General features: G+C 39.3%; 1 protein-coding gene across 3 annotated transcripts in view; it reads left to right on the forward strand.

Moving 5' to 3' along the window:
- The window catches only part of UPP2 (uridine phosphorylase 2), a 90,204-nt gene that overhangs the window by 44,621 nt on the left and 32,502 nt on the right, over positions 1–13,081 (forward strand). For 2 of the 3 annotated variants that reach the window (XM_037848951.1, XM_037848950.1), the window contains exon 8: positions 2,393–5,061. The exons of the other annotated variant lie outside the window; for it this stretch is intronic. In XM_037848951.1, the coding sequence (XP_037704879.1) occupies positions 2,393–2,544 (152 nt within the window). In that variant the 3' untranslated portion in view covers positions 2,545–5,061. Of the gene's footprint in view, positions 1–2,392; positions 5,062–13,081 lie in introns of those variants that run through there. 3 annotated transcript variants of the gene reach the window in all.

Here is a 13,081-nt window from a genome sequence, read left to right on the forward strand (position 1 = left end):
TGCTTTGCTATTTTCCGAGAGCTGCTCTGTTTGGCTTCCACTGTGCACCTGGGTGTTTGTGCCTAGCCCTGCTATCTTTGCCTACCGTTCACAGGAAAACTATTGGGAGTCCATTCTGAATCAAGGCAGTGGGGCTAAAGCAGGGGTCCTTAGGTGTCCTTGGATTCCTAAGGATTCACAGGTGGACTTTGGGGCCTCTGAGCCCCCTATAATTATACATGGATATTTTGTGTATCTAAGCATATGTATAGTTTTGTGAAAAGAGGTTCCAACTATGAATTTCACTGGATTCTCAAAGGGGCCATAAATGATCTGAAAGGTTCAGAATTCCTACAAGTTCCTAGTGCAGCTCAGGATACATTGAGCTGCATGTCCAGACCTGTGTGTTCCCATCACACCCCAGCCTGAGGTCAGTGAGCTGACAACCTCCTTGGTGACAGCTAAGTTTCTAAGTGTCCCTCCACAGGAGCCACCCTCCCTGTCCAACCTGAGGATTATGGTAGCAAAGCTGTCAGGCTGAATTTCAGCAAATTGTTGTGGGTAATTAGTCACTTTTAATTGCTCATGGAAACAGTAATTTTAGGTGACAAGATTATTACATGCTGCTTGTTAATGGGGTCTGCAGGGTCAAGAAAACACCACTGAGATTGCTGGGACCTGTTCTTTTCTGTCTTTGGCATCATTGGTGAAATCTCCAGAAAAGACATTTTATTAAAGTCTGATCCCGCTCTGTGAAAGTTCAGAGCACTGGTTTCCTTTCATCCTTCTGCCAAGTAAAGGATTAGAGAAGGACTTTCCATTTTTCCTTGCTACTGCCAGCCGATGTCACGCTTCACAGACTTGCTGATCATTAACTTGAAAAGCTGGGGGAAGTTTCTAGATCTCCCATTTGCTTGTTTATCATTACAAGCAAGTGAGTTTTGAATAAATAAGTTCCTAGGTGATGAAATATTTGACTCAGCCCAAGTTGAATATTTTCATTGCTTTTCAATTCACTGAACAGGAGGGTCAGTTTGACCCACAGATCAGGTCAGGTTTGCCTAATGGTTCACCATGTGGCAGCTCAGAGGAGGAGTGGCTGGAAGATGGGAAAGTCTTCTCAGCAGTATTGGAAGATGGGAGTTGATTGGTTATTTACTAGCTGTCTCACACTAGGCCATTCATTTGACCTTTCCAGGCCTTCGTTTCATCATGTGTAAAAAGGGGATAATGATGAAACCTAGCTCATGACTTTAAGGATTAAATGATACCATAAATGCTGACAAAAAGAAAGAACTGAAACAACAAAAAAATAGCATCTATTATAATTACAGTATATTTCTCCTTTCCAAATCCATATCTTCTAAAGAACCTGAAGCAGTAGAGAGGCCAGAGAAGAAAATATTGCATTCTCACCCAACTCCACCTCCATGCCCTCAAAGCTTGTTAGTGAAGACATATCTAATCCCAGATATACTGAATTCTTTTTTTAAAATGCTGCATATGAAGATGACAGTTACGACATTATTGTTAATTCAAAGTGGGTGACACTGATTTCAACATGTATAACCAGATTCCTTGAAATCAAAGATTTGACACTGACAATTTAAAAAATTGTATGGAATCCATTTCTTCTCTCTGGTCCTTCCTAGTGAAGCAAAACTAATGATGCCCTCCTGGTGACTTCTCAAAAATAAGAAGTTCATTTTCTCAAAAATATTTTTGATCACTTTTCTTAAAACAAAAACTTCTCTAGTTTCTTGTCATAAGATTTTAATCCAATTCTTTAGAAATTAAATGATAATTTGCTCTCTCTTACGTTTAAGAAATTCATTTATTTTTCTTTTCAAATTTCATGAGGGTCAGCGCTCCTCTTTATTGATATTTCCTGAGGTCAGCATTCCATATATCTCCTCTATTTCCTTTACTCTTCAAATACAGAGGATCTCAGCAAGAGTCCCAGCAAGCAGACTCAAACATTGCTTCAACGAGTAAAGCATCACTTCAGGAATAATGGCTAAACCTCTACTAACAGGCTCAAGTAAGAAGAGCCTTCTCTAAGAACCACAAATATGATAGGAAGCCAGAAGTGTGTGTCTTGAATGGCAAAGATCTCTCCTTGTCATATCCTGAACATGTTGTTTTCCCAAGCTTGAATTTAGCCAATTGTCAGGAGGGGGAAAAACTGGGAATGCTCAAAATAATTTCAATTAACTTTTTCAGATGAACTGTGTGGTGGGATTACACAGAAATATGAATTACATGGAAGGCTAGAGGGTTCAGCAGGTTGCGTCTACACTACAGGGAAAACAATGCCAAGTATATGTGCTGGGGATATTGGCATGTTTGGTTTACTTTTCTATACAGGAGATAAACCCATTTATTTCAGTAATTGTGATACTCACTGTTCTAGCTGCTGTGGTCTGTGTGACACTTCTCGACAGACTGGAATGTGACCAGATCAGCTCGGCCCATGGTGTTCTGATTGAGTACCAGCAACGGCCCCAGATCCTAATCTCCAAGTTCATCAAGCAGCGTCTTGGATTCCATAGTCACACATCATAGCTGGGCAGCCCACCCTTCCCCTGGAAGTCTGTAGCTCACGTTGTAATATGCTATTTGTCATATGCCATTTGTGGCGTTTTTCATATAGTTCTCATCCACATGCTAAAGTTGTAATGAAGTGATTTTATAAAATTTCTTTTCCTTGAAAAACTGAATTTATTGTAAAAGGAATTCATACTTGCATTGAATCAAATTCAAATTTCATTCTAGAATGTTAAATGAATTGGCCTAATAATTACTTTTTTAAAAATCCTGGATTGTGACATTTGGAGTTTCGTATGCAGCATTAATTAAGCTCACATCAAAATAGATCAGCCATTTGTAGATACTGTTACCAGCTAGTCTGTTTCTGAAACTGGTCCAGAGATTCATTTTAGAACGTTGTCAGGCACTTCTAGGTGTTGGACAAGTGACAGAAATTGATCAGGCACATTCAAAATATTTATGGAAAAAAGTGTCAGTGTAATGTAGCTCTAGATGGAAAAGTTACCCTTGGGAAAATGTGACCTTACTTCTACTTTTCGCCCTGCATGAATTCAGTGCACTGTGGAACAGGAATAGAGGTTTACGTATGCCTATATTTATGATTTTATCACAGAATATAACCACATTGGATTACACCCTGATTTCCAAATGCAAACCCTTGGTAACACATAGAGAGACCCTCATTTTTCTTCAGAAATCACAAGTGAATAAATTGCCTTCTAGCAATTTTTCTTTACTTTTTTTTTTTAAGGAAATGTGGTTTGGAGGAGGTTGTATTTTTCTTTTCCATTTCAATATTAACCAAATAGGCTGAGGAATTATTAACAATTGGATTTTGACTTGAGTTCAGGTTATTAAAGTAGTCCTTTTGTGTGGCTTTGTGGCAGGTGCTTGGTCAGCCCCTGCCTAGACCCCTGCCCCACCTGATCCTCTGGGAGGTACAGTGTCACCTACAGGCTACAACATGTGCTCTATGAATTGATCCAGCCTTGGGGTTTCTTCTAATGCTGACACACTCAGGAGTTGGGAAGCATGGCTGCGGGTGGGGAGAGGGTGACTGTCAAACTTGTATAATATGTAATGTTTTGCATATATGTTTATGTGGTTGTGGCTCAAAGTTTAATTTCATCAATACTATGGATCATTTGGATCCCGGAACAAAACCATTCATGGGGCACAGGGTGGGATCCTCTACTGGCATTCAGCTGCTCTTAGGCTGGTTGAGTCTGAAGTGGCTTGTTCCTGACTCAGGAACAGTTTTCCCCTTTAACCAGCAACAATAAACAATAACCTGAGAAGTGAATCCATTTGGGAACTTCATTTGACAACAGAAATGCTTGGAGTACAATTTTCAAGGTACTCTGATAATTGACCATGGAATACAAAGATCGGAGCTAAAGTGAGGAGGAATAGCATCCCAGTCCTTTTCTGGTGGGGTTTTCACTTTGTTTCATATTTTTTTGGACATGGAAACCATTTAAGAGTGCCCTCCCTGAGCTTCAGTTTGAACTATTGTCTTGACTACTCCCAGAAAACCTTTACTTTCCTTTTTACTGAGAGAGGGGAGGATGTGAGAGAGAGAAGAATGAAATAATTGTATTTAGCCCTCCTCGCAGCTCCTGACTAGGAGTGTGTGCATGTATTTTCCCCACTAGCATTTCCATCTCAGTAAGTGGTATTGGCTGCACAAGCCAGAAACCTAGGAAACTTCTTTGATGATTCTTTTCTCCTTCATTCCCATGTCGAATCCACACCCACATCAAATCAATCGCCAACTCCTATTAATTTATTCTCCTAAATATATCTCAAATTTGTCCACTTCATGCGATTCCCTCTGCACCCATTCAAGTCCAGGACATCAACTTCTCTCCTCTAGACCCCTGCAGGAGCCCCATTCCTGATCTCCCTGCTCCCATTATAACTGAGAAGTTAGGATTTAAGGACTGATTATGATTACTGAATCATTACATAGACATTCGTTTTTACTTTCTGGTATATTACAGTAGACACAGGGAAATACCTGAAACCTGAACTGTAATCCAGCTGCCTTGATCTCTGATAATGATGGTACAGCCTTTATATAGTGCCCTTATGATTGTAGAAACCTTGTGACTCAACTTCACTTGCACCCATTTATCCAGTTTTCTGACTTTAAAGTCTTCTGCTCACTAAAGACAGCCCCTATTATTTATTAATGAAGGGCCTTGGGTCAGCCCAGAACTACCCCACCCCAAGTCCAAAGTTATCTTGATAACTGAAGCTGAATCTAACCAAAATGGGCCCACCCAACATGCACAGTAGCTTAGACTTTAACCTACAAGTCACCTATACCTCAGTATAACACTAAAACTCATGCCCATCATCACATTAAGGCTGCCGTTTTCTTACATATGTTCTGTGACTAAGCATGTACTCAATCTGTGTATGCTCACTAATTAGATCACTTCTAAATACATCATCTGGGGCCACTGTACTTATCCTAAAATCTGCCCATCTTTTGATACTATAAAACTATTAGAATTATTGCAGTTCAGGGAGACAGATTTTGGACCGATAGGCCATTTGTTCTCCTGCTTCATGCTAGCAATAAAACTCTTTCTCTCTTTGAAACTCTGGTGTCTCTGGAATTGGTCATTTGAGCACATTGGGCAAAAGAATCCACTGCCTAGGTCTGGTAACACCATTCCTGAAATTCGATTGCTTTATTTTCCTGCTTAAAAGACTTCGCATTGGTCTTAGAATGAAGACAAAAGCCCTTAGAACAGCCTATAGGTCCCTGCATTGATGATTGGGTCCAGCTTGTCTGTGCTTCTCTTCTTGTCCCACTTCTCCCCCTTGTCTCTGCTCTCCAGGCACACAGCCTTTCAGTTCCTCAATTGTACTCAGGGCCACAATTTGTAAGTGATTGCCACACAGGAGTGCTCAGCTGAGGGGACAGTGGGGCGGAAATCCAGCCCATACCCTGTTCACCTAGCTGTGTACCCTATCTTCTCAGAGAGGAGGCCTTTTCCTGTTTCACACAGTGGTGTTGTAGGATAGTGGGGGCTCTTAATGCCAGCATTTATTCCCATTTTAGGTCCTTTTGCTGCCCTCTCTACTTGAAGGGTCCCCTGGTTAACTCTTGCTCTTTGGTTTAAACCTTAACTCAAAGGTCTCTACCTCTGGAAAGCCTTTCTTATTCTTCAAATCAGATTCCTCCCAACCTCGCCCCTAGCCTCCAGCAGTGTCCTCCACACTGCGTTCAAGATACTCATCACAGCTTGCAATTATGCTTTGACTTGTGATTACTGAATGATTAGTGCCCAGACTATAGGTTTCATGAGAGCAGAGACTGTATTCATTTTATTTACTGCTGTACACACAGCCCCTAGGACAGTGCTTGGTGCACACTAAGTATGCAATAAATATTTCTTAAATGCAGAATGAATCCTTTTCATAGCCTTTCCCTTAAAACTCTCACTAAAATGCCCTAAGTCTTTGCAAGACTCCTTCCTCCTTTCCTTTTTCATGCCCTTCTCAACAAAGCTTCTCCCCAGTGGTCCCTCTCACTACATCTCACATTGTGGGGAGGGAACTTGTCTGTACCATTCATGTACAATTGTGGTAAAATTTGGAACATCTTGTTTACTCATATAGCATAGGCTCCTCTGTCAAAACCAAGCCCCAAATTCACTTCCTTCAGAAGGTCTCCAAGTTTAACTACCTTAGCTCATCATTCCTTCCCTCCTTGTTCCTTTAGTACTAGGTTTGCACTAGAAAGATGTCAATCTGTTCTCATTCATATGTTGTGTTGGGAACATTCATCCTTTTTCATATACTTAGGTTGGGACGACTCAGCCTGTATTCATTTGGTAGGCTCATGTCTCCTCTATGGGAATGTGACTGGGACACTATCTTAAAAAGCTCCCCCCAGTGATGCACAGCCAGGGTGGAGAGCCACTGATTTAGAATAATGGATGGTCCATGAATCCAGAAGAGATCCTCCACATGAACCTCTGGAAGTCTGCTCTGGAACAGTTATGTAAAGATCAAGCTCTTTTACTTGACTTCTACTCAATGCCAGGGACGGTATCTTAACCATTTTATATCTCCATCTCCAGCAAACTGCACAGTACCTGGCACATAGTAAGAGTGAATGAATGTTTACGTGTGTATATAATATAAAGTTATGTGTGTGTGTGTGTATATATATATGGCCACACATAATGCTATGTATATATGTATGTAATATAAAGTTATGTGTATATATATACACACAATGCTATGTAGATGTGTGTGTGCAATATTATGTGTGTATATATACACATGCTATATATATGTTTGTTTAATATAAAGTGTGTGTATATACACATAATGCTATATAAGTGTGTATGTAAACAAAAACTAAACTGAAAAAATCCACAAAAAAACAAAAAAACAAACAAAAATAACAAAAAACCCACAATAAATAAAAAACAAATACATAGATGAGTACCTGTCAGGTTAACTTTATGCAAATGTTATAATTTGGGCAACTTTTCTGAGCAATGTATGTATATTATTCAATGTAACTTGTTATGTGAGGTCATTAAGAACCTTCACCAGTGATTGTCTCCCATATTTCACTCCAAAAAACCCACACATTAAACAGTTGAAGTTGAATAATCGCTTTAGTAAAACTCAATCTGTGTTACAAAATATGGTACACAATTTCTTCCGGTTTATTTGTATCTAGTTATAGAACTTATCTAGTGCTTTGCACCCTGTAGGTGCATAATAACGGCTATAAACTGTTAATTTGAGGAATATAACAGTGAGTTTGAATCATATTTCCTTCTTTTAAAAATATAGTGCTTAGCACTTGGGACTTATTTAGGAACCCTTAATGAAAGTTATAGACTTCTCTGCGGAAAAAGGCACACTTCCACAAATGCACCCAAATTTGCACATGATTTCATGGGCTCACACATGTTCCTAAGGCTGGGTCATGGCAGGGCACCAGTGTGCCCCATCACAGGCCACATGCCCTGTCAGTGTCTCGCCATAGTGCTGTCCTCTCCAGGTTCTCCAGACCCCTCAGGTCCGGGCTGGTAACACATGGTCCCAGCTGCACTGTCCCTTGTCGCTTTCGCTAACTCCTGCCACCCTACTGTAAACAGTCCCTTTAGTAAGTTCTTCCAGCTACCCAGTTTAATTGTGCCATCTGGTTCCTGCTGAGACCAAGTTATACAGCCTCCGGAATACATCTGGGGACCCAAACCATTTTGAAAAACACTGACTTAAGAAACTGAAGTCATTCCATATAAAGATCTTTCAGTTGCATTTTTTTAAACTGCAAAACAGAAGTTAGCTTTTTCTTTTTAACTGGTAGAATATTTTTTAAAAGATAATCATCTATACAAGAATACAACAATAAAAAATTCTCAAGGAACTCTCCAGGGCTTGCGGCTTGAGAAACAGTGCTAAACTTATTTTCCTAGCTGGCTGTTGGGCATCACATGTATGATAGAATTGAAAGCTCAAATAAAAGACAGATAAGTGGGCCTACTGCTAGCCTCTAAGCTACATGTCCTGTCATCCTGTCACAGAGGAAATTAAAATTGTCTGCCACATACTGCGTTTCATAAAGCCATATTGTTCTCTACAGGATCTGTGTGCCTCTAAACGACTATACTTTACGTCGATTTTTTGAGGACCTGTTCTATAATCTTCACCTCAGGACTAGAGCTAAGAAAACTAATCTTTAATTATCAGGGTATCACTTTTGAAAAATGAATGAGCTTTATATAATGTTCTTTATGAAATCCTCTAGAACTATTTCTACCTTCTAAGAATCCTAAAATAATAGCCAGTGGCTCTGTGATCCTATGTCTCCTAAAATGAATAACTACAAATACTTTTAACTTGCAACCTGCTTCATTATTCACTCCTCAATGATTTCCTCCCATTTCTGATTTGCTTTTCTACTCCTCCCCCCCCCCAAAAGGTGTCACTCAGTCTAGAATGAAGTTAACATTTATTGTTTAAAAAACTGAGCATAGCAATTTTCACTTGAGAACAAAATCTACCATTAAACCACTTTTTGGGAAACCTTAAATATGACTTAAATATTATTTTTTAAGTATAAAGCAGCTTAAAAATTCACCAGGCAAACAACCTAGAAACCAATATGATGTATTTTATAGAGGATTAGTCTAGAATTAATTTACCAAAAAGTAGTAATTTAGGGTTGAGTCTATTTTTTCTAAATTTCCAAAATTTCTTGGAAATGTCTGTTTCTCTCCACAGAAGCTTCATTGTTAACGTCGTGAAACACTGTAGAAATTCCAGAGTTATGGAAAATATGTAAGCAATCTTATTTTGCCCCATCCTGTTAGAAAGAAAGAACAGATCTTTAAAAATGTGGATTTTTCTTTTCATTTCCACATCACTTTATTGTTTACATCTGAGCTTAAGCTCCTTTGAATTTACAATTCCTCACATCATAGCCAACAAAAACCAATGATGAGACCAAACAAAATGTCACCCAATCCCACTTGCTATGGGTAAATGATTAGCTGTAAACACTGACTCACTACTCAGATATGATTCCTACACTTCATGATCCCACCTTCAGTGCTAGACACACTGGGGAGGCTATTGCCATCAAAGAGAAAAGCATGAAACAAGACAAAGGAGGGAAATAAAGGACAAATGACCAGAATAATAAAGGATCCTGTTTGGCGGATCTGGACAATAAGTTGGGGTTTTATTGTGTGGGACCCTAAAAGTGAGGTTAAGGAGTTTGGACCTTATTGGCTAGGTTATGGGAAGTCACTGAAGGCTGCTGATCAGAACAGTGACAAATCATAAGTCCATTGGGAATGAGTGGGAGAAGACGGAATATGGCTATGATAAGGACAAGGACCAAAAAACCAGGTTTGGGTGTGGATGACCAAGACTTGACTTTCCATGATGTCCCACATTTGGGGAGAGGGCACAGAAATGGATTCAAGGTAAGCTGAGGCTTCCAAATGTATCATTTTCTTGTTAAACTAGTCAGTTCTCCTACTTGTGAAGGCCAGTGTCTTCAAAACACCTAAAAAGTTAAGCAGAATATTTATATTCTGAATATTTTATATTTCAGAATAAAAATTTCCTTCTCCTGTGAAGAGGATGTATTTCCAAAGCCTTTCTTTTGTTAAAAGCTAAGGAGAGTTCAGATATGACAGGGCTAGGGCAGTAGCTGTGGGAGAGAATGGCATTTAAAAAGCTGGTGAGTGAGCGATGTCAGCAATAGATCTCAGTGTCTATGCAGATAAAACATTTTACAACTTTTTGGCTAATAAAACAATTGGCTTTCCAAAAGAAGAATATATGTATAAAATTCACTACACTAAAAAGTAAAGGTTTAGTGAGATCTGTTTTGTGGTTTTTATAAAACCAAATTCTAATTTAGAGAGAGAAAGCTCATGCTATGGGGCCTGATGTACTTATGGTGGCTGGTTGACATTTCTATATGGGTTTCTTTGTTCTACTGGAGAAGACAAATGGCTTTGACAAGGTTGCTTGGTGAGTGAGAAATCAGAGCAAAGGAAGGGTCGGAGGGATGGTAATGTCAAAGAGCATGGAGACTGTTTAGCCTAATGTTCTCAAGTCCAATACAGGAATATATTAACATGGTAGCCTGAATCTTTGCATCAGCCAGTTCAGGCACTCTCCCTTAAGATACAGTAGTAGAACAAAGTTATTTTTCAAAGAACAGCTCATCAGAGTCATAAATGCATTGAGAAAAAAAATGACTAACACACCAATAGCTATCAGAATGATTAAATCTAAAATACTCCCTAGACAGAAGAGAAGAAGAGCAACACCAGCGAATATTTCTACAGGATCAAAGTTTGAAGTTTTAAGATAAAATTGTCCTGCATCAACCCAAAAACACATTGCCCTTTGTGTAAATGCTTTGGTGTATAGTGATAGTAAAAGACCAGGCAATAAGGCCATTTATTTTTTCAGGTTGTCTTAGCACATCCAGAAGCCTGTAGGGTCAAAGGATGCTACTAGAGGAGGAAAGAAACTGTTATGAAGTGGAGGAAGATGAGAAAAAAATGTAAGGAAATATTGAGAGAGAAGGGAGCCTAGAGAGGAAGGAAGACAGTTACAAACTACTGTCATAAGAAGCAAGAATTCTACTGGGTTCTGCAAGACGGAGAGCATTATAACATACCACAAAACACTGTAAACTTCTAGAAAAGCTACTTCAGATATTTTTCAAAGAGAATCAAAACATGCTGGGGTGGGTGGGACGGAAACTTAAAGTAGGGGGGGTGGGGGTGGCAACCTGAGTTGATACCTGATAAGGAGGTTTGGGGTTAAAGCTCATACAGATAGAAGGTCTCACACTGGGTGAAGTAGGATGTTGGAACTAAGACCAAATAGAAAACAATCTGCCCACCGGCACAGGAGGCCCTAATGAATCTTGCCTGTCTCTGCCAAGGCAACCAGTGGGAGGAAAACATGGAACCCCCTGACACATTCAAATTCCATGCCCGATTCTTGTTCAGGCTTGGAGTTTGAATTTACAGCATCTCCAGGAAACCAACCCGAATTCCAAATATAAACAGAAAATTGGTCATGGACCACAAATACCCTGGTACCCCTGGCAGAAAGGGACACAAACCCATTCTGTTACTGAGGTCTTCAGCTCAGTGTGATTCCTTTAAATAATTACCTTCTCTCTATTGATATTTTGTGTTCAAGTATCATTTTCCTGATTTCCTTTAGTTCTTTGTCCATGTTTTCCTTTAGTTTTTTGAACCATTTTTTTTTTCAAAACTCTGTCTCGTATGAACCAGCTCTGGTCCTCCTCACTGATGGCTTCTAATGCTTGAATTTTCTCCTTTGGCTGGGCCATCAGTTCCTGTTTCTTTGTATGTTTTGTAATCTTTTACTGAAACCTGGCCATTTTGGTATTTCAATGTGCTAGCACTGGAATTTAAATTCTGAGGCATCTGTTCCTTAAGTTTCTGTTCCTTAAGCATATATCTATCTAGTGTTATGACAGAGCTTTCCTTGAATTCCAGGAGCTGACCAAAAATAAAACGAAACCCCTTTCTCAATGTTTGCAGTTTGACCTGTGCAAGTGTTCTCCTTCAGGATTTATCCATACAATGACTTTGGAGAATAGCTCCAGGCCAAAGCATAGGCATCTCTTTGATCTTTTCTGTGAACATGTCTTATCATAAGCATGTGTGTTGTGGCCATAGGAATACCCCATTCACACAGTTCCAAATGTGCCCTTTCCTCTAGAAAACAGTTTCCTCATGGTCCTGGGTACTGCACTATGTGTCCTAAAGCCAGTAATCCCTTGCACCAGGAGCATGACTTGACTACTCTCCCACAGCATTCTGTAGGAGAACTTGGTGAGCTGCCTTCTATATGCAGGGCAAATTCTGGGACAGTGAGCCCTTCAGGCCATCATTAGGCAGATTGGTCAGACATACATGCTTCCAGGAGGTACACAAGGGTTACTCTGCTCCCTCCAGAACTGGCCCCAGGGACCTGCCCACTGGGAGCATGAGGTTGGCTCCATGATGAGCCAGTGGAGGGGTGGGGGATGGGCCTACCAGGGTATCACAGGATCCTCCCAATTTGAAGTAACCTTTTTCTTGATTTGGCATTCATTCTGTTACTGCAGTCCTTTGTTTTCTGGATCTTTGAGAAAGATGTTTCTGTCAGTTCTTGCTGGTTGTTCAAAGTTTCTGTCGGGGAGACAGAGCCCTGAATCATCTCACTTGATCTGGGCAGGACCCCTTAATTCTTTTTAATGGTTGTAGAATTTGGAGATTTAGTTGAATTGAATGAAGCCATAGATTTGAAAAGAAAAAGTGAGAAAAAAGCAAATTTTCCAGAAGCATGAAAATGAAGAAGCAGTGAGGCTTCTGTTGGCCTTTTAATCCAGTTATAAGCAATTAAACAAATTGCCATAACAACATGAGTAAGAAAATATTCTCTTCTTGTTATCTGGATCCTTTATTTCCAGATAGCAGGATTCTCATCCATGTGGGTACAATTTCATGTTGTGCTCTGCTGAATTTCCTTTAGCATGTCAATTATTTTCACTTCTAGGAAAAGTTTTATCTTATTTTAGTAAGCTTAAAAGTAAATATTGTATTGAAACAGTAATCTTCCCAGATTTAGTTTATAATGTTATTTCAATAGCAACAGGGCATATTTTTGAGAATTGCATTTTCTACTTCAAAGGTAAGCATTTCAGATTAAAACAGTATTTATAAAATGTCTAAAGAAATGTAGGCAAATTCCTGTCAAAATTGTTTATAAATATTAGGAGTTTTAAGCATATGTGGTGCTAAATAATATTGACATGTCTAAGAAAATGTGCAAAACGGAAAATAATCCAAGTACTCATTCCCCATATTCACTTCCCCACATATAAAATAATAAATTCTCTGAAGAAGAGGTATTTGATGAAATTTGTGAGGTCTACAGTGACATGAGAAACATGTATTTAAATGTAAACCTGAATTATATTAAGCAGGAAAAAAACTAGACTCAAATACTATTGAAGGTA

The sequence above is a fragment of the Choloepus didactylus genome, chromosome 9 (genome assembly GCF_015220235.1).
Source record: "Choloepus didactylus isolate mChoDid1 chromosome 9, mChoDid1.pri, whole genome shotgun sequence".
Lineage (NCBI taxonomy): Eukaryota > Metazoa > Chordata > Mammalia > Pilosa > Megalonychidae > Choloepus > Choloepus didactylus.